The 21239-nt window shown below is 43.8% G+C and overlaps 2 protein-coding genes across 8 annotated transcripts in view; one reads left to right on the plus strand and one right to left on the minus strand.

The window, feature by feature from the left end:
* Positions 1-359: 359 nt before the first annotated feature.
* BROX (BRO1 domain and CAAX motif containing) lies at positions 360-17336 on the minus strand. 6 transcript variants are annotated; one of them, XM_065679820.1, is made up of 14 exons: positions 17144-17336; positions 15543-15674; positions 14821-14927; positions 13281-13377; positions 11559-11654; positions 10847-10919; positions 10398-10503; positions 9768-9857; positions 8857-8942; positions 7444-7525; positions 6290-6440; positions 4851-5010; positions 4697-4761; positions 360-4373 (listed from the first exon to the last, which is right to left on the minus strand). In XM_065679820.1, the coding sequence occupies exons 2-14, from the start codon at positions 15641-15643 to the stop codon at positions 4346-4348; spliced, it is 1242 nt and encodes a 413-aa protein (XP_065535892.1). In that variant the 5' UTR covers positions 15644-15674; positions 17144-17336; the 3' UTR covers positions 360-4345. The 6 variants fall into 6 exon arrangements, with proteins under 6 accessions (XP_065535892.1, XP_065535893.1, XP_065535898.1 ...); XM_065679821.1 differs by lacking the exon at positions 17144-17336 and adding an exon at positions 16833-16927; XM_065679826.1 differs by lacking the exon at positions 17144-17336 and adding an exon at positions 16699-16820.
* Positions 17337-17405: 69 nt separating this feature from the next.
* The window catches only part of AIDA (axin interactor, dorsalization associated), a 28645-nt gene continuing 24811 nt past the window's right edge, over positions 17406-21239 (plus strand). The window contains exon 1 of one of the 2 annotated variants that reach the window (XM_065679829.1): positions 17406-17610. In XM_065679829.1, the coding sequence (XP_065535901.1) occupies positions 17501-17610 (110 nt within the window). In that variant the 5' untranslated portion in view covers positions 17406-17500. The remainder of the gene's footprint in view (positions 17611-21239) is intronic. The other variant, XM_065679828.1, reaches the window with a different exon arrangement.

The raw sequence follows: 21239 nt of genomic DNA on the forward strand, positions 1-21239 counted from the left end.
AGAGTGACCAGCAAGTAACTTCCCAAATAACCCCTTCACAGAGTATACAATCTCAGTGTCACAGAGCTTTGGAAGCACTAGGAGTTTGTACAGGCATAGGAAATCATACCTAAGTACTTTTAAAAAACAGAAGTTTGGAAATTCCATCTTTTCTCTTTCTGCTCCATGCCTTGAAGTGCTTCGTTGTAGCTACTACTCCCATATGCACTCAATTCACATATCTTTCTCATTTAAGTCCTCCTTTGGCACACTGCAAGGATAAAGTACTCTATAATCATTAAATTTGCATTAAATTGGAGAAAGTAACATTCAAGATAAACCCTTTTACATTAAATTTTAAATGACGAAACTAAACCCGATACGTTGAGATTGTTTATTTTAAGTGGTATTCTGAAACACGTGGTTAAACACAAATTTGCAAACTATGAAGCTTCAGATTGCGTGGTGACTGTCTGCACAAAATAAGGCTGCGTGGTCAATCCTGGAGCTGATGCCACTGAAGTCTGATTATTGGGAGCACAGGATGGCTTCAAGGTTGTACTCCATGAAAGGCACCAAAGGAGGCAGGCCTTCCTACATCAAGGGTCCCCTTAGTTACCATGAGACATTGTTGAAACTGAAAGCATCCCCAGCAGAGAAAGATCTGAGTGAAAGCAGAGGTCACTGTGGAAAAGCTTTTCTCTATACTGCACTCAGAACCTGGAGACAGGTACCCACTGCAGGGGCTCTTCCATGCCAGTCATACTCGCTGTGATTTATTCCTTACACAACTGGGCCAGTTAGAAGGAAAAAGAAAGAAGAAACCCAAAAGCAGCTCATGCTGCTATGACAATCTGACAACGATCTTTAGAGGCAGATTACTTCTTTTTTAGAGATAATTAATAATCATGAGCAGGATTTGTGTTAATGCTGAAACAGTTTAGACACAGAGATAGGATGAAATCTATCACCCCAGAGACAGAAAACTTTCATTTCTGTGCACTGACATGGAAGGCAGATGAACTACGGCCTCCTCTCATGTTCCCCCAGTACTAAAGGTAAAGATCTGCTTCACGAGTTTGTTCTATACACAGACAATTAACAGTACATTTTAGTAATGTTTCCCATAAAAAGTCTTACCAATAGCACAGTACTGAAATCAGTGCAACAAAATCAAAATGACAGGAAGGAATATTTACAACCACATTGTATCGTTCCAAAACTGCAAGACCAGAACTCTCTAAAGTGCAAAGCTGTCTATATTCTACACAGATACAGGGATCTGCTTTCTTGCTTATAGTATGAACCACCACCACCATTACAGACACACCACATATCCATGCTGAACACTGAAGTGACCAAATGTCATCCTTAGGCTGACAGGCAAAAGCTCCTCTAGTGAATCCAGTGGGAGGCAGACATCAGCATCCAAGGGGCAAATTTAGTCCCTCCATTGTTGGAGTGTCACATGCTGGATGGAGATTAACTACTTGTAAACCAGGAACACGAAACAAGGAGGAAGTATATTTAAATACATGAAGAAAGGTATTTGAATAGAAAACTTACAAAGACCACAATGGTTTGTTTTATAGCAGATTAAAAGGCAATCACTGCATTTTTTAAAGCACAAAATAGAGGGCCCAGCACTCCATAATTTATTTAGCTGCAGTTTTGTCCTAGTTCAGACTGGACACAAATCTTTAAGGACTATTTATACCAACAAGATTTGCAGGTTTAGCCATGAGAGCCTCTAAAACCAGAGAGAGGCCACAAAACCAGGCTCTTGCAGCATTCGAGTATTAAAAAGTCACCATTCAAAATACCTAATTTCTCAAGATTACTCAAGGAAATCATAAGAGAAGGAATATGGCTGTTACGTTTCCAGATCAGCTGGAACTCCCAGTCTATTCACCCATATTCCTAAATATATTGGGCAGATAATCTACATAGTATTTACAATTACTCTTGCCACTAACCAACAAAACCCAAAGAGAAAACTGCTCATTGACACACAGCTCTCTATACTTTGCAAACTAAACTGTCTCCAGTTTCTTATTTTGGGACAAAACTATCCAATGTTTGCTATAGGACTTTAACTACAAGTAAACAAAGTTTGCCTTGAAAAGCAACACATGTCAAGTGAGTTAGTTTGTTCCATTAGTCTATTTTTAAACTACTACATCATATTTACTGAAACAGCTACGGCATAAGAGGTTACAAAGCTAGGCTTAAGTAATGCCATAATCTGACATAATCCACTTGGTTATGCCCCAAACTATTTACAATGAACTTGATTCAAACAAACCACTTGGTTCAAAAAAGAGCCCAAAGAATTAGAAGTCCATAAAACTAACCTTTCCTAAGAAGTTGTTTGGGAATGATTTAGACATGATCAGTTCGTTTTGTTTTAAGATATTCATATATTGAATTATACCCATGGGCAAAAGCCTCATTGGAAATGAGTCCCAGGACCTAGACATGTAGCAGATGGGAGGGAAAATGAGGGGAGGAGGGAAACCAGCATCTTAGTCTGCATAGAGGAAGTTATTTAGGTTCAGACATGTACACATTAACATGCACAAGCATCTGAAAAACAGTGAGCAACAATAAAATCATGATTATGAAACTGAGTTAACCGTATCTTGAGCCTTAAAGGAGGCAGGCTAAGCAAATGGTGATGACTACAGCTTTAAATGTTTTCAGAACTGAAATCTGTATAAGCAAAGTAGCTCCACTTTCCATTCTGGCAAAACCTAAGCTGGTCTCTTAAAATGCAAGAAGACTAAAAAGTCAGTGGATGAAGTTATGAACAGAAATGAGTAACTCTTCATAAACCATATTCCAGGCCCCTGTGCAGCATCAATAGAAATTGAGGAATTTTAGATATAAATTCTTCTTGCTACTCATCATCCTCTACCCACTCAAGCCCTTGCAGAACAGAAACTTCTTTCAAAGCAATTCAGCTGATTTTACACTTATTTTGTGAGCAAAACAGGCTGGAAGAAAAATCCATCACTGGACACAATAAATTCTGCATTTGGTTCACCTATGCCAGGCAGCACTAAGCATCTGTGCCTTTTGCAGCAACAAATTCTGCAGTTTGGTCCAGTATCTCATGAAGAGTTCTGAGTTTCCTATTAACTCCTCAAAAGCTTTTGTTCCGTGGGCCTTCAAGGAGCTACAATCCTGGCCTCTAAGCTAACTTACTCTAAATCCTATGAAGGATTTCAAACAGAATTACACCACAGTGGAAGATGAACCAATTCAAACAGCACCAAGAGAGGAATGTGTTATAGTATAGTTCATGGTAAGTGCATATGCCATCATGTTTCGTTGAAACAGGAGCATTTGCAGGCTGTCCAGTTTCTTTCTCAGGTAAAGTGAAGTGCAGCAACTGCTACCCAGAGAATGCAAGGTCTCACTTCAATGCCTGCATCAGTCTTTTGTGTTTGCAGCATATGAGAAAGCTGTGTTTTTGTTGACATGAGTGTTTTGCAGTGCTCAGCACTAAAGAATGTTATCACATTTTCCACAGAAGGAAGAAATGGAAGAAGCAAGTTCTATGAAACTCTTTCTTAGTCTTGACTGAGCTTTGCTTTTAAGCACATTCGTATTACTTGCTGCATCATTTTCATATACACTTTTATATTAAAGGATTTTAACTTCAGGACAGACAAGCTGAAGTACCTTACCACAAATTCTGATACAAGAACCCTAATCTGTAGAGGAAAGAACAGATACTAATCATTTCAGAAGAATATAAATTGTGCTCCACTTACACAGAACTTAAGGCTTTCTAAGTCCTGTGAAATACCACAGGGGTGTTACAAACCAAACCCAGATTTTCTTCTCTCACTCCAATTAGGTGAATCTGAACACGACAGGGTGATGAGCTTGAATGGCAAAACCTGGACAAATAGAACTGTTCATGCAAACTTTTGTTTGCACAATTTAACATTATATAGCATATAATTTAATGGAAACATCCTCAAATGTTACAATCATGATACTTCCTTTGCTATTTGCGGGTAGAAACTAAACCCACAAAAAGAAACTCTCTAGAGGCACAATAGGAACATTTAAGCCCATTCATTCTATGATATCCCACTAAACCCAAAAATATGTCAGATATAAATAAACTCCTAGAAATCCACCACATTCTCAAGCAAGATAGATGCACACTAACAAAAGTAAATTAAATTAGTCTTCTAAATTAAAAAAGAAGGATCAGAAAAAGGAAGATCAGAACTAAAACCCCAGAGTCCCATTAATACAGCTTCAAAGTGAATTCATAGCACTTATGGCACTTAAGAAATCTGGCATCCACTGTCTTTTTGAGGCTTTATATCTGGTTCCTTCAGAGGTTTTACTTCTTCATCTGGTTTTGGTTTAGCCTGCAAACAAGAAGAAAAAGCCCTAAATACCACAAGTACAAACCACTGTGCCTGCACAGTATTTATGCACAGCTAACTTTATATACTCTAATTTAATAGCTGCCTCTATTTTTGAGGCTGAAGGCTTTGAGCAAGCCTTGAAAAAGACACATACTTTCTATTTCAGCATCCTTAAATGAATCCTTTTCTAAAACAGAACCTTCTATAGCACTCACTCCTGTAACATTCCAGCATCTTATACACCTTTAAGAACTTCCTCCTATTCAGGACTTAGAAAACAATGACTCCTCATTTCCAGATGCTGACAGTGTGGCAGAAGTTACCTGACTTGTCTCCTGGCACAGTGAAAATGTGAGCTCAGGTGGTAGCCTTGTGTCCATACCCGTAGCTGGGGAATGTTGCAGAAAAGCAAACCAGTAACTCTGTATTAGACACAGAATAAAGGTAACAAGAAAACAGCACATGAGATTATCTTACAGCGTCATCCTTTGGCCTCTTGGTGAGATCAAATGCCGCGAGTGTTTCAGGAGTCCAGTGTGCGTTCAAGGCAGGGAATTCAAAAGGAACAGGCTCTACTAAGCCATAGTTTGCTTTCAGTTCCAGCTGGGGAGCCTCTGCTGGCACCTTCTGAAAATAGCTGTCATAGAACACAGCACTATAGTTAAAACACAGTGCACCATCTCTGCAAGCCTTGTTTGTAGTTCTAAAGAAGAACAGTCTGGGTTTTTTCAGTGACCATCACTGCTGCTCTCTTTCTTTATTAAGGTACTGTTCAACATGCATTCTGTCAGCGAGATTCAGAAGAACAAAAGCCATTCTTTCTTAGTATTGTTCATCCCCTCATAACCATGTGTTTGTTTTCGCTACTTGATAACCATTAGTCCCAGCATTTTGATGAGAAAAGCACCTTTTGTTCCAAAAGACCTTAAAAAACATAGAGTCGTATAACACCAGGTTGGAAGGGGCCTCAAGGATCATCTGGTCCAACCTTTTGAGGCAAAGCACAACCTAGACCTGATGTTCCAGCACCCTGCCCAGCTTAATGTTAAAAGGAGGATTTCAGATACTTCCCAAGGAAGATGAAGAGAATGGTTCTTTTACTCAATCAGCCTTAATGTGCCACAGTGCATAATAGCAACACCACTGCAACACCCACGAAGACTTGGTACAACAAGAAGCCTGAATGAGGGTATAAAATTCAGCTTCATGTACTTAACTATTTTTGTTTAGTCAATTTCCCTATTACACAGGTCTATAAATACCGTAACAAGGGAAATAACAAAACTATTATGGAATCCTAAATCACAAGAGAAGGGGAAGGGAGAAAGAAATGAGCAAAAGAATTCTAAAGCCAAGCTAATCTTGCTATTTTAAACGGCCTCCAAACTCTTTTTGGAAGGGGTATTAACTAACAGAAATCCCTATTCACAATATTAATTATACTTAGCCTAGTAAAGCTCCTAGCACTCTAAAGCATGTTCTTCACTGAAAGCATGTGTTTGCTTCCCCGTAGCAAAGCAGAAGCAGCTAAGTCTCTTCTCCATTTCCTTTCTGTCCTCTTTTGCCTACTAGGTCCCAGCAGCTGGGAAGAGAACATTAGAGCAACACAACAACCTCTGCAGGACTCTCTCTGGAGTAGAAGGAAATGAAACAAAGTGGTTGAGGAATGAAGGAAGAAAACCACTTAACCTCTCCATGTCAGCCCAACCTGCCCTGCTGAACTGGCACAGAACACAGAAGGTGAGAGCACAGACCCATAGCAAATCTGCTTTAAGTTACATGCCATACCCTAAAGGAATGTAAGAACTGGAGTGAAAAATTTACCTATCTTGAGGATCTTATCCTATCTTGAAATAAAGGCAAATGAGGTAATAACAGTTCATACAGAGCACTCCACCAAACCATAAATTACTCACATGAACCCATTCTCTCTCTGGCATTTTTCTAGTGTGTTCTTAATCAAACTTCCCAACTTCCTAAAGAAGAGATGTCCAGAAGGTTTGGCAGTAGTCCCAGGCCCTTTGGTTTCTCCATATTCTTTGCACAATGCTTCAGCCTTGGCGAAAACTTTGCAAGAAAGAAATGTAATAAAAATAATTTACATGACATGGTTCTGATCTACAGTGCTTCAGTTTTAGGAGAGACCAGAGTCCATTTAGGCTTCTTGCTTCTTAGAAACAAAAATAAACTAGCTCAAAGGCAGCACTTTCAGCCAAGATTTACTGCATCCAAAAAGTGACCAGGAACAGGAAAAAATAAGAGATAGCTTTTTGGGTAGGAAGATGCAGCAAAGCATTCTTCCCACACGAGGCAAAACGCAACAATAAGCCCAAAACCTGTGACATATGGTAGGGAAAAGGAGAGGGAATGAAGGTGTCCACACACAGGTGATGCCCCAAAGTAAACAGCACCCAATATGGAGTGGGCAAGGAAATACTCTTCTGTGAAGAACAGACACAGTATTTGGTTTACTGCAAGTAATCCAACTTAACTGCCTCTAATAAATTCTTTATTTTTAAAATTAATATTAAAGGTTTCTCATGTGGTGATTTGAGCATTTTTTATACAACGTGGTAAAGTTATGCAGTGCAGGCTGCTGGGGTAGCAATAGCTTTGAAGAGACACTGAGCTACTGCTAACTTTCCTTAGTCTACTTTTCAAAGAAACAGAAAGGAAGTAAGTTACTGAAACCTGTTTAAAACCAAACAATCATGATCTAGATTTGCTATTTAATGTAAGACAGAGCAACCTCCACAACAGAAAAGGTTGCAGTAACTTAACATCCATCAATACCAGACAAGTGATTCTCATGCTGCACTGCAGGCAGCTCAGAGCCAGTCTCCAACAGGCTGAGAAGTGAAGATGATGTTTTCTGAAGCACTGTTATGAACAACAGTCTTTGGTAAGACACAGGAAAGAATACATTGTCTCCATTCAAAATCGTGCTGGATTTTCATCAGGTGACAGATAAAAACCTTAAGTTTATAGGAGACCAAAATAAACACGATACAGCAAAATAACCCAGGCATGTCATCATTAGATCCTACAGTCCAGTCTCAATCACACTTACATTTCTCCGATTCCTGCAGAGATCTGATTGCTTCCCCACATTTATCACTCGCCAATAGAGTTTGACCATGGTAACAATATGCCTAATGGGAGAGGAAAAAATCATTACCAGCACCACAGGGCACCTCCTGCACCAATTCACTTCTGCTCTTCTTTACTTCAGAGTTGCAGCTCTTTGAAGCTGCCATTCCCTGCAGACAGCTGACAATTTGGGATTGCAAATCAAAGCAGCATTCACTGAACAATGCATTCAACATAAACACCATGAGGTAGGTATGGAGCAAGCTGTGTCAAGTCTAGATGAAAGTCTTTGAGCTGTTTTACCAAAAGCACTAGTATACGGTCTAGTTCAAACCTTTCTTATTGTATCAATGTGCACCATAATCCTGGTGTAATGGTTGGACTTGATGATCTCAAAGGTATTTCCAACCTAGTTGATTCTATGGTTCCCCCATCACAGAAAGAGGATGAACCCCAGTCAAGTTTACAAAGCAAAGACTAAAACCAACCTGAACAGTCAAAAACCAAACCTGCAACAAACATCACTGATCCAGAAGGGATGAGGCGTTCTGCTGCTTGAGATATTTTGCCAGAGTCCAAATAATTTTTCCAGCCAAAAAAAGTCCCATTCTTTCACACTTACACTTGAATATAGTACTGTATTCCAGTGAGAACTGAACTGCCTCTTTTCTAGAATCAGGAATTGTTGAGTTTAAATACTAAATACCATTGGTAAAGGAACAATCCCATGAACTAATGCCTACCTTGCGTTCCTTCCTTTAACTACTCTGTTCTCACAGTACTGCAAGTGTTACCTAAACCTGCCACTGCCCATATTACAAATTAAAAAGAACGGAAAAGTACCACAGCTCTGAGCCTCCCTCCCCTCTCAAACTTGCTAGTAAGGCAAGCAGCTTTGAGCTACAGGTTCAGCTACCGGTTCAGCCCAAACAACTTAGTCTGGGCCTTTATTACAGTGTGAAAGAGCTGGGCTACAGGTTGTGGCAGGCAACAAGAAAAAAAACAGCAAACTGAGCAGCTGATGATCCCAAGAGAGGCACTGCACTTGCTAAGAGATCAGTCACTCTCAAAGGGACAGCACTTGGAATGGTACCTAACGTTGCTTAATGCAGTTTCACTCAGGGCATTCAAAAAGATGATCAGTTAGATTGTGATGCAGACAATAACAGCAGTATTACACTCAACCTGAACTGCTTCACTTAACAATATGGGATCACAACTAATTCCACACTGCAGTAACTTCACTTGGTTCCACAAACCACTTCACACACCATCAACACTGCCCCATCTCCCTTCACAGCACAGAAAGAAAGTCAACACTTAAGCCCCCATTCCCTATCCAGTCCTTAGGACAACATTAAAAGCTGTGACAGCTGTCAAGCAAAGTACTTACATAGGCCATATAGAAACTGTTCTTCAAGTTTAAGTACTTCCTCCATTTTCCCGCATAGGTAGCATCCAAACTGGATAATGTTTGATCTATAACACATATGTCAAGTTATTCTTTAAGACATTTCCAAAAAGGAAAAAAAAAAAAATCACACACACCCCCAAAGACCAGAATTCTTTAACTCAGCAACAGATCTTAACTATAAAGTTGCCAGCCGCAAGTGACATAAGTTACTTCTGCAAAAACACAGAGAAGCTATAAGAAAAACCAAAACCCATGCAGTTTATTGAGCTATCATGCAGTTGTCCTTGGAATCCCTGAAACTGCCATCCACTAATTTTGGAAGGCTAATTCTCCTAAGTATTTTTAGGCAGCATTTCAAAGCTTGTTCCTAGTTTAATTTCAAGTAGTGACTTATAAAAGCCTACGTATGCTACAATATTCCATCTCTTATATTGACTCCCATATTTCTGCACTTTTCCTACTTGCCTCAGTAAAGCCACAGATCAGCTCACTCATCTGGAAGTATGTATATAATTAACCTGCTTTACACACACTTTACAGTCTGCATCATCATGTGCTGCCCAAAGGTAGCTGAAACACACTCCATTTACATCAAGCCACTTGTTCGCAGCTATTACATATCCTCAAGACTTTAATCTGTCTTCTGTTTCCCCTCACTAACATTTCCTGCCACTGGCTACAGAAAAGGGTTCCCCCCAAACCAAAGGCCTTATCAAGATATATCTGTTACACTGATAACTGAAGCCTTAAATGGGCTAAATAGAAGCTAAATGCACAAAGCATGTCCACTGAGAAACAGTGTTCATATCACAACTGATGGGCGGGTAAAGTATGTCTGCTGGCAAGAATGCATAAACCAGGTCACTAAGGATACAAAACAAGACACTCACCAGCTTTTTGGTAGAAGTTAGCTGTTTCATAAGCAAGAGCAGCTATTAGTCCTGGATTATGTTTCAGTTCAATAGCCCGAGCAATTGTCACTGTAAAAAGAAGTTTCACAGCAGAGTATTTAATTCAAGATGTCACATCAGAGCAGAGGTATTTAGTGTTTTAAACCCCCTGCATGAGCAGAGAACAAGTATTATGCAGTCAAGCAAACAGCAGAATAAAGATAGATTGTTTCTTGGACAGAATGTTTCCAAATTCATAGAAAAGCTGGAGGAAAGTTGGTCTGAAGACTGGATAGTAAACAAGCTGCAAGTATTTTTTTAAAGGGACTGGGAATTTACGTTAGGCAAGCATGGTGGTGAAGAAACTGCAGGAAAGGAAAAACAAAGAGGGAAGGAATGTCACACACAAGTTCTTCCAAACTGGTTACATGTGTTATATCAGACTGATTTTTGGCAGTTTCCTCCTATAATTGTAACTGAAGTTTCTTTAAAAGCAACCCGTCCCACTAAACCACAGTACTTCAGGAGAATTAAAACCAGGCATTGCTGCCAAGCAGACTTCACGAGACACCAAAGTAACCCACAAAGACTGTCATTTCCCAACCCCAACAAACGCAGATTTGAAAATACCTTCTTGAGCTTCAGCTTGGCACTGGATGATGTATGAGTCAATAAGCCGAGCTTCTAAATCTCTTCCCTTTTCTACAGGTGTAATCAGTTTTGGAATGTGACTTTCCTAAGGATAAAGCAAGTCCCAGAGTTAGCTTGGGCTTAATACCACAGCTGCCAATGCAAAGCAAGTCCCTTATTCCTGCATGGATGAGACACTGAGTGAAGGTCCCAAGACAGGTGGCTGCACTGTGCGTGTGCTATTGGCCATTACTCTTCCACTGCCATTAGGAAAGAGTAGCAAGGATTGAGTGGTTGCACAGCATGCCTTTTTTTTTTCTTGTATCATTCAGATAGTCTGAGGTATTTGTTTATTCTGTAACCTTGTCAGAAGAGCAAATGCTTTCCTAAGACAAAGTCAAGTACTTGGAAACAACATACAGAACAGACAGCAAAGACAGTTTTTCTACCTTCAAGTGTTTAAAGATCCCAGCTGCTATCTTCAGGCTTCTGTGAACGTCTTTTGCTTCATCTTCTGTTATACTAAGAATACAGAATAAATGGATGAGATCTTGGTTAGAAGGGACCTCTAGGTGTCATTTAGTCCTACCTCCCACTTTTGGAGAACTATAAACAACAGTAGATCAGGTCAGTTATGGCTTTGTCTAGATGAATCCTTCACAAACGGAGAGCCCACTGACTCTCCAAGTAACCTGTCCTGCTGCTGCGCTACCCTCATGGTAAAGAAGTTTTTTAGTGCCCCATCATTAAATAATCAAATAGAACTCACTTGAAAAAAGAAGTGTAAGACCTTCTAATGACTTTCAAGTTAAAGGTAACCTCAAGTGTTAAAAGGCAAAAGCTTTAGAACTCTGTAGGGCTAAAAGTCAGCAGAGCTGGAATTTTGAGAATCCTTATTTTGTATCTAGACACTCAGAGCAGGACTGATGAAGGGTTTATTCAGAACTGACACTTTCTCTATACCACAGTCACTTTGTCATGGATGCAAGAAGGGACAGAAGTGCACTTGGACATTACAACACATGAATGAAGTCCAGCTGCCTCCTTGAACTCCTACTGTCTCAGACAGACTCGCACTATAGCAGTCAAAACTCAGAACCTGCTAATTTTTGGGGTGGAATATTGCTGCAATGGAATTACTAAGAAATGAAAAACACTTACTCTTCTTTTCCAGCGAGTCTTGATGCATATTTTGTGTACCACAGAGCCACATTAAATCCCATGGAAACCAGTTCAAACACTGCATCCTGCTGGGCACTACAGACAGACAACACACACCCCCCCAAACAGTTAAATGCTTTCCATTTTGTTCTGACAAGCTCTCTCTGCTGATAGGTCACACAAACATAAATCAATGTTTCTCTTCATAAAACACTTTTCACTTAAGAAGTCAACAGTTTCCCACTTTCTGAACTGCCTAAAAGGGACTTCAGTTTTTACTTATTCCCTTTAAGAGCTCCATCTCCCACATTCAGATGCCTCCCCTTGCCATTTGGGAACTTTTACTTTAAAGCAGTAACTTGAGAGTTGTTTAGCTTTGGGTGTGGCTGACATTTTTCCATGATTTTTTTCCTTAAATTGCACATTTTGTGGAAAGCCTTGCTCTGGAATGTCTCCTTTAAACTTGTAGCTCCTGAGTTAATAAGTCAGAGCCTATTACGTCTCCCTCGAATGAATGTTATTGCAAGTATTTATGTAACTGCAGTTGAACAGCATGTGCAAATAGCAGGGAGTTTCAGAAGCTAAAAACATGGTCTGTGGAAAGAGTGAACTTCCAATCACAAGCTCAGGATAGCTTAGGAACTAGTAAACTTTAAAAAGAAAGGTGTGGGAGTGGGAAGAATCATGCTGGCACAAGGACAAGTGCGTATGGCGATGAGAAAATCAGGAGAGAGCCCTAATCAACAGATTGTCTTCCAAAGGGAATAAAAGCTTTGAGGAAGTTGAGCATTTGTTCTAGATAAAGCTTGACAAATTTGTAAGTGTGGTTATACAACACACTTGCCTACAATAGCAAGAGTGAACTGTATTGTCCAGGAGGTTATAGATCTGTATCCCTACTTACAACAGAAGCTCTGTTTCTTTGTACCAGGAGCACATGTACTATGAGCTTCAGAGGACAAAACCAAAATGAGATCTTCAGCAATGTGCTTCAAAAAACTCCACAGATAATGGTCAGGCAATAGTGCCAAATGGAAGTTTTAAACTGTAGTAATCTGTGTTATCATATACAATTCATTAATACTCCTAAGGCTGATTTTCTGTACTGCGCTAGCTAACTGCAGATATAGTTTGTAGATCAACTGAGACACAACAGACCCTTCTATCACAATCACTTATCACTAAAATCTTTATTATTATCATCATGCATTTGGGGCCTACAGGGATGCTGGAGAGGACTTCATCAGGGACTGTAGTAATCAGGACAATGGGTAATGGGTTTAAACTTAAACAGGGGAGATTTAGGTTAAATCTAAAGAAGAAATTCTTCCCTGTCAGGGTGGTGAGGTGCTGGCACAGGGTGCCCAGAGAAGCTGTGGCTGCCCCATCCCTGGCAGTATTCAAGGCCAGGTTGTACGGGGTTTGGAGCAACTTGGTTGCGTGGAAAGCATCCACTAGAAGGGTTGGAACCATGTGATCTTAAAGTCCCTTCCAATCCAATCCAATTCTATGATCACACCTTTACATAAAGGCAGCACATGCTACAGAGCACCTAATACAGTAGAGCAACTATCAAAACCACACAGCAACAAGGTTCTGGACACTACTTTGCTACGCTTCTACATTTTGCTACACTTCTAAGTCTTCCTCCACACATGTGCATACACATAACAGACCAAAAGAAAACAGGTGCATACCCTGTAATCATAACAGTGTATGTACCTTGGAACTTGTCCTTGCAGTGTGTCTGTCCACTTGAAGTTCTGAATATATCTCAACTTGCATTCTTGGGAAGAGTCATCCAGTGAAAGGATAAAACCTGTAGGATTAAAAAAATGTACCAACAGGCAATGTCAAGGTAAGAAACAGAAACAGGTAATACGGGAATAGGGATCAATAAGAACACAGATAAAAGTAAAACAGTGTTTCTTGCTGAACTGCTCAAAAACCTGTGTTACTTCCCGAGGCTTTTATTCCTCAGTATCTTCAGAACAAGATGTGCAAAAAACCCAAACTAGCTACAAGACACTCCTTGCCCAGCAGGTCTCCAACTCAGCCCTCTGAGTCCTGACTGCTCAAGGCAAACCTTGCAGGTGTCTACATGTCCTCTATGGTAACTAGCTGGGAGTTGGTCTGACCCAGGTACAGGATGACTGAGACTGCTCAAGGTGAGTGAGTTAGTGGCTATTGGGAAATTCCAGGAAGAGCTGCCTGGTCAACAGGAAAAGGGCTTATGACTTACTCACCTACTCCTCATTCTTTTTGTCTCCAGGGCTACAGGAAATTGGTCCTTTACATCCAGCAGCTCAGAAAGCAGCAGTCAGTGGACTGAAGCTTATGCTATTGGATGTTCAAATCCTAACGCATGCAGGCCCAAGGAATTTTTCAGGGAAGAGTAAGTCTGGCCTTGGTCTGATCAGGTCTTACAGACCTCAAGAACTCAAGACTTGCAACAGCAGCTATTTGAGCTATAGCTCTAGGTGCTGACACGCTTATAAACTCAGAAAATACTTGCTCCTTTCACATGCAGCAGGTTTTAGTGATCAAGAGTGATGCTTTCCTAAAGAAACTCTCCAAATCTTCTCTGACAGCAACACAGACTGCTATTTTACCTTTATGTCACATTGATTTACACCCTCCCAGGGACTGAGGGAACTAAACCAACATGAGCTGCCTCACTTCCCACAGACTGAAGGATCACAGTTTCCATGAATCAGCTTATTCCTGACAACTCAGTCCTAAAAATCTTGCCTGAGCACCTGACTGCTAAGAGAGAGTTATCGAAATACTGGCAGGAGGAAGGTCTCAAGGGAATGCATCATCATAGGTAACCATCTACTGATAATGTAGATACTGTTCTAATGAGCACCTGTATATACACCTAAGATAAGCAGCAGAAGAAGCTCACAACAAGTCTATTATCCAGCATTAGACAAACCAGAAGTTTACATCAAAGAGTGAAGTTTACATCAAAAAGTGACTCCTAAATATTTTCTCCTCCAGCAGGAAGCACAAAGAGGTTAAAAGCAAGAGGACAGAACTGCCAACACTTAGTACTGGCAGGGTCGCAAAGAACACTGGAACTCATAGAAAGTACTCATGACTGGTATCAAGCTTACGACCCATGAAGACACACTCCTTCCTGAGAAGTGCAAAGCTTCTTTATGGAAGATTAGCACAATACACATTCTGAGAAGTGTCATTAAAGCTCAAATTCTACACTTCTAGATGTATTAGCAGTAATGCTAATTAACGTTCCTACCTTGCAAGAGTGAGAAGTACAGGTCAGTTGCATTCTTCATCATCTCTGGATTACAACTTGAGTCTGTGAACAGCTCCAGCAGTCGGGATCGAGATAACCTCAGATCACTATATGGAGGGGAAGAAACACAATACAAAGATCTCTAAGAAATTCTACACAAAAATGTACTATTAAGAATGTACCCACCCATGTATATCACCACCTTTTTGGACAGACAGCAATGGATAAACAGTACTTATTATTAATCTAAAGTAAAATAACTATGTCTTTGTCTACTGAGATCTTGGGTGCAGGGGAAGGGAAGTAACAAGCAGAAACATTCTTCAACATTAGAATGGGATGACCGTCTGAAGAGATAAGCACAGATCTACCAAATAAGCTGAGATCTCTTTTCATTCTATTCCTATCTACAATAGAACATTCATGCCTTATTCACTTATAGAAACGACTTTAAATAATGGTTTGCAGAAGAATGCCCAGTCATCAGAAAGACAATGAAATGTTCACTCTTTCGCCTCCGCATTATTATAATAGGCCTCACCACACACTCAGAGACTTGAAAACTGGATAATTCATTCTTTGTAACCAAACACTCGTCTCCCAGCCTACACATTTCTCATCATCTTCAGAACAAAAACTGAAGAGTAACCACTACTTTAAAGAATGCCCCCCAAACTGTGAGAGCCAGTGTGAAGTGTGAAGTGTGAAGTAAGCACACTTACTTGCAAACCTTTGCTGCAGCTGGAGTGGTGGCTACCCCATAAAAATTAAATGAAACAGGAGCTGTAGCCTTCAGAGGGTTGCGGTGAAACCAGTGGGTCATCTTCTTTCTCTTGTGTTGTCTGATGCCAAATCTAAAGTGTGGATAGAAATGAACAAGAATAGATGAGATGCTGTAATGATATGTAATGTCATGCTCCTCGGCTCACAGAAATATATTCCAAATTCAAACAGTTATAAAAGAAATCAATTTGCAAAGTTGCATAGAATCACACAGAAGCAATTATATTTCTTTATTTTTCCCATCTGAAACACTGAGTTTCCATATACCTTGTCTGCATCATCCATGTGCTTAGTCTGAGAATGTCACTCCCTTGAAATTCCCTCTTTGCTTTCTGAAGCAACTATTTTAAGTTGGGCAAAAAGCTGTAACTTACTTTACTCTGTATTACTGCACACTTTCCTGCTCAAAACCCCTCATGCATTTGTTGCCTCCTGCATAAGGCTGAATATTTCCCATGTAATTTCCATTCATTGAGGTCATTCTATTGTCTCTGGTCAATCTTATTAGTAGCCTTCATGATACCATTAGTAGCCTTATTGGCACCACTGATATCAATGAAACTGCAATTACACACTAATCCTTGCTGAAAACGTGGATGTATTGACATACATGTAACACACCTAGAAGTTTGACAGAGTACAGCTAAAACACACCATCCTTTTATCTTTCACCTCAGTGTCAGCAGACACACAGAGCTGCATTCCTATGAGCTTTCAACAGCAGGAGGATGAAAGATAATGGGAGCACACTGAAGTCCGTGCTGGACAGACAGAGCAACTTCACCGTGAGGACAGCGAAACCAAAGAACAAGCTGCCCAAAGAGCTGGTGTGGTCTCCCCATCCTCAAGGGCTTTGAAGACCTCATGGGATAAGGCCGTGACCTCAGAGGTGATGCTCCTCTGAGCAGGACCGTGGACTAGAGACCTCCATCACCTCACGATCCTCTCCGAATCTTCCTCCATCGCTACCAAACGTTTCGTAGCTCTGCTGACAAAAACGAGCCAAGCAGCGAGCTCCTCGCACCGGCCGGGTGTTCCAGACCCGGCAGGTGACTCGTTCCCCGTACCGGCGCCCATCACGACATCCCCGCGCACCTGCGCAGCGGCCTGCGGAGCGGAGCGGTGCCGCCGCTCTGACAGGAGCTCCTCCGTGTCCAACCCGCCTCAGCCGCACGCCGCGGGCCAGCGGCACACACTGACCGAGCCCGCCCGGCCCCCCGAGCACGCACCGACACCTCCGCTACGGGCCCTCCGCGGCCTCCGGCCCTGCCCGGCGTCACGCACCCGCCGCAGGCAGCGCCAGCGGACGGCCGATGGCATCGTCCCGGCCCGACCGCATCGATCTCGGCGGTTACCCCGCTCCTAGCCGGGTGCCCCCGGTTCGCCGCCGTCAGCCCCGCGGCAGGGGATGACCCGGGACAGGCGACAGAGGCGCGGCCAGGCCCCGCAGCCCCGGTAGGGACCCCTCAGCACCACAGACAGAGGCGGAAGCGGCACCGACACCCTCCCGAACGGGTGACCTGCCTGCAGCGCTGCTTACCGGGGAGAAGGGAGCAGGACCCCCGCGGCGGCACGGCCGGGAGCGGCGGCGAGCGCACGGAAGGAGCGGTGCGGTTCTCGTCCGGCCCCAGCCGCCGGGCCTCAGCTGAGGGCGGGCTCCCTGCGGAGGAGCCATGTGACAGCCGCCATGACACGTACCGAGGCGGAAGCCGCCGCTCCTCGGTAGCGATGGCGCGGGCGGGCGCGGCCGGCGCAGCCTCCCTCGCTGGGCGGCGCTCGCCGCGTTTGGCTGTCGCGGCGGCTGGGCAGGGCCGGCGGCGGGCGCGGGGCTGGCGGGAGCGGCTGCCCGGCGCGGTGCCCCGGCCCGGGGTGAGCATGGTGCGCTAGTGCTGGGGCTATGTCGGAGGCGGCCCGGAGCCTCCTGCAGCGCTGGGGCGCCAGCTTCAGGAAGGGCACGGACTTCGACTCCTGGGGGCAGCTGGTGGAGGCGATCGACGAGTACCAGATGTGAGTGAGGGACGGGCGGATCCCAATGCTGCCCCGGCGGGCCTCGGGAGAGGGGACGGGGGACGGGAGCGGCCCCAGGGCGGGGAGGGGGCCGCCGGGCCTAGGCCGCGGCCCCCTCACCCGTCGCTCCGGGCCGCGGGTCCCCCGCCGTGCTGAGGGCCGCGGGCGGGGTGGGAGCAGGGGGATATCCCCCGAACCCCCCCGGGAGCCGCCCCGCCGAGAGCGGCGGTCGGTGGTGAGTGCTCGGCTGGGCGCTGCCCCCGGGCCGGTAGCGGCCCTTCCTTGTGCGAGGGTTAGGGTTAGTGCTGGGCTGTTAGTTAGGGCCGGTGTTAGGCCGTGGGGCTGGTCGGTGGAGCCCCAGGGCGACGGGTGCCCGGATACCCGCGATGTCCCATGGCCCTGTACCCCAGGCACCATGCTGGTGGGGAAGCGGGGTGCCCGGCTGTGGCAAATGGGCTGCTGAAGCATCAGCCTTACTCCAGAAAACGCCAGAGAACTCACCAGTGTGAAAACTGGCCCATGGCATGCTGTGTGTTCCACCGCGGGGGAAACCAGGGTGGGAGAGTGGGGATCTGGGCAGCCCCCGTTAGACTGGCTTGTGCAGGGTGGGACTGCGCTATCCATGAATCCTTTGGTATCGACGGAGTATGGGCACTGTAGGGTTCATGGTATCCTTAGAAACACACCTGGTAGCTTTAGTCAAATGCTGCCCTCTACTACAGCGTTGACAAGGAAGATGGAAGTTACTCCCTTGTGAAGGGAGTATTGCAGGCAAAGTTTCTTCTGGTGAATTTTCTGGAAGAATTCTAGAGGGTTTGCACTTATTCCCCAAGAGAGTTAGCTGAAGAGACATGCTCGCCCTTCTAGCACTGTTCCGGTGTATTCACGTTACGGGCTGGGCTGTGACCACACTGGCTACCAGTTCAGTTGCCATTCAGGGTAGCTGGGCTGCTGGCTGTGTACAGCACAGTCATGAGATGTTATAATCTCACCATTCCATTCACTCACCAGACAGGATGATGCAAGTTCGGTTATTTGCAGTTTGCTGATGGTCTTTAGAGTAGGGCAAGCTGTTACTACAAACCTTGGCACGGGGATGAAAAGTAGCTCTCTTCCAGATCTGTATCTTGGAAGAAAAGGAAACTAATTATAGGAAAGTAAAGGAAGATACTTTTATGTGGACAGCTGCGAGGAGAGTCCAGTAGGATCCTAATGCAGATCTTAAGTTTAAAACTTTAATCCTAAATGTCAAACTGTCTTGGCAGTCTCAGCAGTCAGTTTCATGTCATAGTGTTTCTTCAGAATGAAAGCTCTTCAGGCTTCTCATTCTGAGCTCACTTCGTTGAGAATTAAAGTCCCTAAATGTCTGCAGACAGTCCAGTTTGAGAGGTGAAGTATAACTTTTCCTTCCTGCCAGCATCACTGTTGTCTGGTGAGAATTAAGGGGATCTCTGTGCTCTTGCTGTGCTCTGACTTTGGAGCAGTGTGATATCTTTGTAAGAGAGCTCCTCTTGGGTAGTAGTATTGTAAGCTGCTCTTACAAGCCTTATCAGTGAGTTTCTGCTGAATAGAGTAGTCAGCAGATGAACTCTGTGGTTCCAGGAGGGAGAAGATCAAAGGATTACAGGGAGATATTTCATAGGGAGGAGCAGAACCTTTTCAGTGTGCATATCTGCTTCTTGTAGATACAGCAGGTAAAATCAATTACAGTTTATAACAGTGGATGTTGCAAGAAGCACAGGGCAAGATACCTGTACCTCTGGAGAGACATAACACTATGGCTTGATGCTGTTGTCCCTGAGATGGGACACACAAGCGTGTTGCTGATGCTGAAGAGGTCTGTTCTGATAAGCACGAGGAGGCTGGGGAGAAGCTGCTTGCTGACACAGAAAGGTTTTCCTGAATCTATGCTAGTTCATTCCATGGATTTAATGGCTGTTGTTGTAAAACACTATTATTTGCCTCCTGTGTCCAGGGGACCTGCACCTCCTCAGGTCTTTATGTTGCTCCTGGAAGTGCAGGAAGCTTGGTGCCAGGATTGGCCCTTGTTCATTCAGGTGCTTGCTTGTACAGGAGCCCACCGAGCTGCCAGCAGTGCTTCCCTGTTGAATGTCCCCATCTATGGAACTTGGTCTGATCCAGCTTTGAACAAGGTTCAAGTGGGATGCCAGATGTGTGTGTGGATTAGTGTGGGTTTTCTTTGCATTAGTGACAAATGGAAAGTGAGTTGTGTTGCTGATGCTTGCAGAAAAGTTAATACCATGATGCTGCATGTTGCTGCTATGGTGGTGTGTTTTCTTAACTTGTTACTTTTAAATAACCTTTCTATGTGTCCTGTATGTCATATGGCAGGGTGGTAGGGACTGAGTGTCCATTTGGGTTCCAGCATGTTTGTTCATTTTGTCTTAGCCACCATTGTTTCCCCCTTTATGGAGGGAGACAGTGCCACTGAATTGTCCTGTTTGATTGTGTTTCACTGGTGCTACAGTGGCCTCAATCCTTGTGGCTTTTTAAGAGAGCTTACTTTGAGGAAAAGCAAAGAAATGATCAAGTTCTGATTTTTGCTTCTGGCAGGCTTTGCTGATAGCCTGTTTTGGTGGATACATTTTACGCAGGCACGATAAAAATTACCCTGGGCTGATGCCCACTGCAGTGGTGGCAAGAAGCTGAATCCCTTTAACAGTGCAAACTTGGGAGGTTCCAAACAGAAGTGTACCGTGATGCCCCAGTGGTGCTGTTATCCCTGGGTTTGCCTCCCTCTCTGCTTTGAAAAGGATAATGATTTGCAGAGAATGGCAACAATTGCCCAGAGGTTTTGCTTGTTTAATGTTCTCCTTCCTCCTCAGTCGGAAACTGTAACTCTTCCCATAGCTTCCTTTCGCTTTCTGGAGCTGTTTGCTTACTGTTACTTTCCAAACCTCTTGGTGATCCTGTCTCCGTGGTGAGCAGGGGTGGGGGCTCTGCTCCACATGTGATGCTGACAGGCGCAAATGTGAGCTGATACACCCTGGCCTGGCCCTGCGCCTGGCTCCCAACAGCCATCACCTCCTGGAGCCACACTGGCCTCAAACACCCCCTGAGAAGTGGATTTGGGCTTGTACCACAGTGGGTCCCCACAGGGGTTATAGGTGGCTGTTATAAAGTAAAGGGATGGGCAGAGGAAACGGGTCAGTGCTTTCAAAGGGGCTGTTGGCTAGAAGGACCTTCTTAGCTGTTCTTTCTTCACGATACACTCTATATGTAGTCTTCATCAGGGACTGTAGTGATAGGACAAGGGGTGATGGGTTTAAATTTAAACAGGGGAAGTTCAGGTTAGATACAAGGAAGAAGTTCTTTACTGTGAGGGTGCTGAGGCACTGGCACAAGGTGCCCAAAGAAGTGGTGAATGCTTTGTCCCTGGCAGTGTTCAAGGCCAGGCTGGGCAGAATCTTGGGTGACATGGTCTACTGTGAGGTGTCCCTGGCTGTGGCAGGGGGTTGGAACTGGGTGATCTTAAGGTCCTTTCCAACCCAAACCATTCTATGATTTTCTGCCTAATATAGTTGCATACTTTGTCCATCTTCTGGGGATTTTTTAGTTTGGCCTACTATGGTTATAGGCACGTTTGTATAAAAGAAAACCCCAAATCC

This window comes from Lathamus discolor, chromosome 5, assembly GCF_037157495.1.
Source record: "Lathamus discolor isolate bLatDis1 chromosome 5, bLatDis1.hap1, whole genome shotgun sequence".
Taxonomy (NCBI): Eukaryota; Metazoa; Chordata; class Aves; order Psittaciformes; family Psittacidae; genus Lathamus; species Lathamus discolor.